General features: G+C 52.7%; 1 protein-coding gene across 1 annotated transcript in view; it reads left to right on the top strand.

Annotated features, from left to right (window-relative positions):
* The window catches only part of MYBL2 (MYB proto-oncogene like 2), a 30,129-nt gene that overhangs the window by 20,611 nt on the left and 4,690 nt on the right, over positions 1-4,828 (top strand). The window contains exon 10 of the mRNA XM_023536054.1: positions 4,140-4,239. Within this exon, the coding sequence (XP_023391822.1) occupies positions 4,140-4,239 (100 nt within the window). The remainder of the gene's footprint in view (positions 1-4,139; positions 4,240-4,828) is intronic.

The following is a 4,828-nucleotide window of genomic DNA, read 5'->3' as shown; positions in this document are numbered from 1 at the left end:
GGCCAGGGCCACCCTCGGAAAAACACCCGAGGCTCCGTTTCAAGAAAGCAGCCTCCTCTGGCCCCCACACCTCTTCCCGTTTGTCCGTGTAGTCTGGGGCTTTATCACTGTCTAACTCATTTTTTATTTTCTAATGTGCTGGCTTTCGAATCTCCAGAATGGACTGAGTCCCAATTGCCGTGAAAAACTTTTAATCTCTCCATGTTTGATAAGTGTGCAGCACACGTCCACTGGGTTTGAGTAGCCTTCCGTGAGGGACGAACCTGTCCCCGGTTCTCTGGGTCTCCCTGGTGTTCATTCAGGACCGAGGACTGTGTCCCTGCCTCCTGAGCTCCCGAGGCCCGTACAGGTTGCTTACCTGTGGGCTTCTACGGGCTGGCTTTCGCAGTAGTTTGTTTCCTTGTGTCATTGCGACTGAGTTCCAGGTAGAGAGAGTTTGCCTGACCATGCTTCTCCTTATTACATTTGCCGCAGGAGAGGTATTGCGATTTTATCATTTCGCGAGTAAGTTAATGTGATTCAGGTATCAGTTTAGGAATTTTAGCCCTTAACAGTTGACCTAAAATTTAACATAGGTGTGTTTCATATTAGGAACCATTTCAGCCATTATTTCTTCAAATGTTTTTTGGGGGCCCTTGGACCCCAATCCTTTTCGGGGACTCCACATTTACAAACACGTTAGGCCACTTGAAGTCCCACAGCTTGCCATTATGTTTAGTTCTTTCTCTTTTTCCTCCCTCTGTTTCATTTCGGAGAGTTTCTATTGCTGTGTCTTCCTTCATGTGTACTCATCATTTCGTCTGCCATGTCTAATCTTCCAGGAATCCCATCCCAAGGCAGTTTTCATCTCAGTCATTGTATGTCCATCTCTAGGAGTTCAGCTGGATCTTTGTAAATAGGCTCCTTGTCTCTACTTTTCAAACATTAGGAAATACAGCTAAGGTAGCTGTGTGAACGCCCTCGTCTGCGGGTTGTAGCGTGTTTATCGGTTCTGGGTCTGTTTCGGTTGGTGGCATTTTCCTCTCGTTCTGGGTCTTGCTTGGCTTGTTATTTCTGCTGCTTTGTGCGCCGGGTGATATGTGACTGGGTGCCAGATGTGAAGTCTCCTTCGTCGCGTGCCCTGTGTTTATGTATTCCTCGCTCACTGTTTTAGAGCTTTTTCTGCGACACGGTTCGATTATTTAGACAGAGTAGACATAGTTTGATCCTTTGGGGGTTTACGAGGTGGGGCCAGAGCAGTGGATAGTTAAGGATCCCGTGCCCTCTACCCGCCGCCTTGTGAACGAGGAGGGTTTCCAGTCTGGTGGCAGCAGCGCTGGCCCCAGCCCTGTGTGAGTGTCGTGTTGTTTTCTCTAATCTTCCCAGATGCTTCTTCCCCGGTCCCATGTTTGTACCGCTTGTTCCCCCTGCTGAATACTCGGACGCTCTGCAGAGCTCGTCTCAGGAGATGCACCTGCACCGCCTCCCTGGGCCGTGCCCCGAGTCTCTCGGTGCACTTGGCTCACCTCACTTGCCTCCCGGCAGTCAGGGATCACTGTCCAGTGTCTTGAAACCCATCGTTTCATCTATTGTGTGTTTTGTTGTCGTTTTCAGGTGGGAGGGTAAATCTGGTCCCTGAGGTCCCATTTTGGCCGGAAGTGGAAGTCTGCTGCTTCATCTTTAAATACAGATTATCACAAAAGACTTTTTTTGATTTTCCCGTTTTTCTCTTTCGAAAATTCTTTTCGACATTTGCAAGATTTCACAGGCAGCGGCATCTTGGACTTAATTCCAAATTTGCCCGGTTTCCTTGCCTGCTGACTCACATCCCCATTCCCCCCCCCCCCCATAGAAGTTACGGCTCACAGGAAGGGGCAGTTCATTAACACAACAAAGCAGTATGTGGTATTTCAGATGGCGAGCCACGGGGAGAATTGTACAGGCCGAGAGGGCACAGAGTAACGGGCAAGGGGTGTCTCGCTTAGGTAGGAGGTCGGGGACGGCCCCTCAGAGAGGACGCGCTGTGGAGAACTCTGAGAAAGACCTCCAGGCAAAGTGAGCCACAAAGGCAAAGGGTCCAAGGTAGCAACGTGGTGTTTTCCGTTTAAAGAACAAAGATGAGGCCACTTGTAGAGTGAATTGGGTGTAGAGAAGAACAGGAAAGAACCAGGTTGAGCTGTGCAACTCCCCCATCCACCCCAAGACTTTACTGGTTCATGAGAGCAAACCTTCCCCTGTTTTAAAAGGCAGTTGTCTGGGCTTAGATGGCGTACTTTCCCACTTTCTTGTTTTCCTCGGTCACAAGGCGGGGGGCAGGGGAGGGTGTGAGGTCTGGGGGGCTGCCCGTCTCTTGTTTTTCAACAGCAGGAGCTGGACGTAGAGATCTGGAGGGAGCATAGTTATGACCGCACAGTTTTCCTATTTTCTTACGGCGTTTATGACGTAGAGAATCCCCACACGTATCCAGCTGTTGTTATTCCTTTGCAGGAAATCTTTTTTCTCCCTGGATCTTTGTGGGGTTTTTTTGGTTGTTGTTTTGTCTGGTTTTGTTTCTAGTTATTCTTGAAATTTGCCAGGTTATATGCAGGTGTGCTATCTCTGTTAACTAACTGCCCCCACCCCGCCCCGATTTTTATTTCAAAGTCCACACCAAACCTTGAGCTGAGCAAATGTGCTGTTATTTCTTTCATTCTTGTTTCTCCGCCGTCTGCCCCCTTTCCACCTGCCTTAGGAATTTCTTCCGACACAGGCTCACTGGTCTGTCTCTTTTCATCTTCATATTCCTGTTTGCCATCTTAAGCTGTTTCCTCTGACCTCTGCGAGAACATCATCATATCGCCTTCTCGTTCGCCACTTGGTTTTCTGCCGTTCCCCATTTGCCGAGTCCTCCGGCTTGCAGAATCGCATGGTTTCATCATCTCCCAGGCATCTCGTGTGTTCTCCTCCCAAGTCTGCCTCCCTTGGCTTTCTAACATGCATGCATTCTCAGTTCTTGCTGACACCGTGACTCAGAGAGGTTCTAGAGTTTTCTCATGCTTGTTGTGAAAGCTCCATGTTCCACAGAGACGTCGGACCCATGAGCCGGGCAGTCCATCCCTTTGAGCCGTGGTTCGGACCGCTCCGTTTGACCAGCGCTGATCAGTCTTTGCTGATCCTTACAGACGGGTCCCCGTGTGTCCCGGGGGGGGGATGACAAGGATATGGGAGCAGATAGTGTGCATCTCTGTCTAATCGCTTGGTCCTGAGAAGGGAAGAAAAGAATGGTTTATACCTGTTCTCGCTCTTTATCTCCTCGTGGAATGACTGGCAGGCCAAAGGGAGTGACTGGAGCCGCAGCCCAGGTAGCTGTGCCCAGGGATGGCCTTCTGCACCTGAGTTCTGACCACCTGGGGTGTTTGACATCCTCGGACCACCCCAGTAAAGCTTTGGGAGTCGGCTCTGGTGGTGCCTCCCGTTGACTAAAGTCACGCAGGCCTCGTGCCAGTGGAGTTTGGCACCTGTCGTCAGAGCCGAAGTTTGCCCACAGCCAGCGGGCCGGGCCCGACCTGCCGCCCCGGTGCCCGGGGTTTGAGGTGCTCCTTTCCCTTCCCCAGCATCACAGGCAGAAATGGGGCCACATCCGGTTAGTATTTCTGCTTGTGGACCAGACCCTCCCTAGGTTTCTTTCTGCTAAAGCTTTTCCCTCCATGGTTCTGTCCCCACCGTGACCATTTTGAGGAGACTTGGGAAGAGGGTAAGTTAAGCGCGTGCATTGGCCTCACTGCCTCACACCTGATGTCTGCCCTGCCTCTCCTTAATGACACCGCTGCCACTCTGTCTCTGGCGGGAGGTGCGGGAGGGACGCCATCTTCCTGGATCCCCGCCTTGCTCCCCCTCGCCGGTCCTAGTCCTTCCTCGTTTCATGGCAAGTCCTCGTAGGCCGACGACCAGCAGCATCCGCAGCTGTTCTCTCCAGAACCCCCTTAGACTCCTTCCTGTTCTTTCCCGTTTCCTCGGACGGCCCCTTCCTCTCAGTCCCCGATGAAGACCCTCGTGGGTGGGGAAGACCTGCGCCAGGGGTCCCCTTCCTGCTGCTGAGGCCAGAGGTCCAGGCAGCGGGAAGGTGGGAGGGCGTCTGGTGTCCGCCCCCAACCCCGTCACTGAGCCTCCTTCCCTGGCAGGTTTGTGACCCCAGATCAGAAGTACTCCATGGACAACACTCCCCACACACCGACCCCGTTCAAAAATGCGCTGGAGAAGTACGGACCACTAAAGCCCCTGGTACGTGGCGGGGCGGGCGGGCCTGCGCCGTGGGGTCTTCCTCCAGCCACAGAGCCTTCTCCCTTAGGGATCTCAGCACATTCTCCCAGCAGCCCCAAGAAGCTGCAGGTATCCTAATTTTATGAATGGAGAAGCTGAGGCCAAGTTACTAGTCAATTCATCAGACAGTTCGTGAGCACCTGCAACGTGCCGGGCAGGCACAGGCTGGTGCTGGGGACACAGTGATGTTCTCAATAACTAAATACTACCAGCGCCTCACGAGAAACGGGGAGGTGTTGGCATGGAGAAGGACTTGCTCAGATGCTGTGGCTAAGCTGGGGAGAAGTAGCTAATTGCTCCTCAAACTGAAGCCTTTTGCCTCCCAAAAAGCCGGACATGCTTCACAAACATGGGAGAACCGCACGTGGGTGGGCTTGCGGTGGCCGGTGAGGAAGCACCTTGCCCAGCGGTGTGTGAACCGCCCTCCTCTCCCGACCCCTCCTAGCCGATGAGATGGTCGTGCTTTTCCACGAGAGCTGGCACCTTGGGCTTTCTGAGACAGGCCCAGGTAGTTTAGAAACGAGTTGAAGGTTGGTGGCAGAGGAGCTCT

The sequence above is a fragment of the Pteropus vampyrus genome, unplaced genomic scaffold (assembly GCF_000151845.1).
Source record: "Pteropus vampyrus isolate Shadow unplaced genomic scaffold, Pvam_2.0 Scaffold147, whole genome shotgun sequence".
Classification (NCBI taxonomy): Eukaryota; Metazoa; Chordata; class Mammalia; order Chiroptera; family Pteropodidae; genus Pteropus; species Pteropus vampyrus.
Note: the sequence above shows the minus strand (reverse complement) of the source record. Positions and strands in the feature narration are given on the sequence as shown.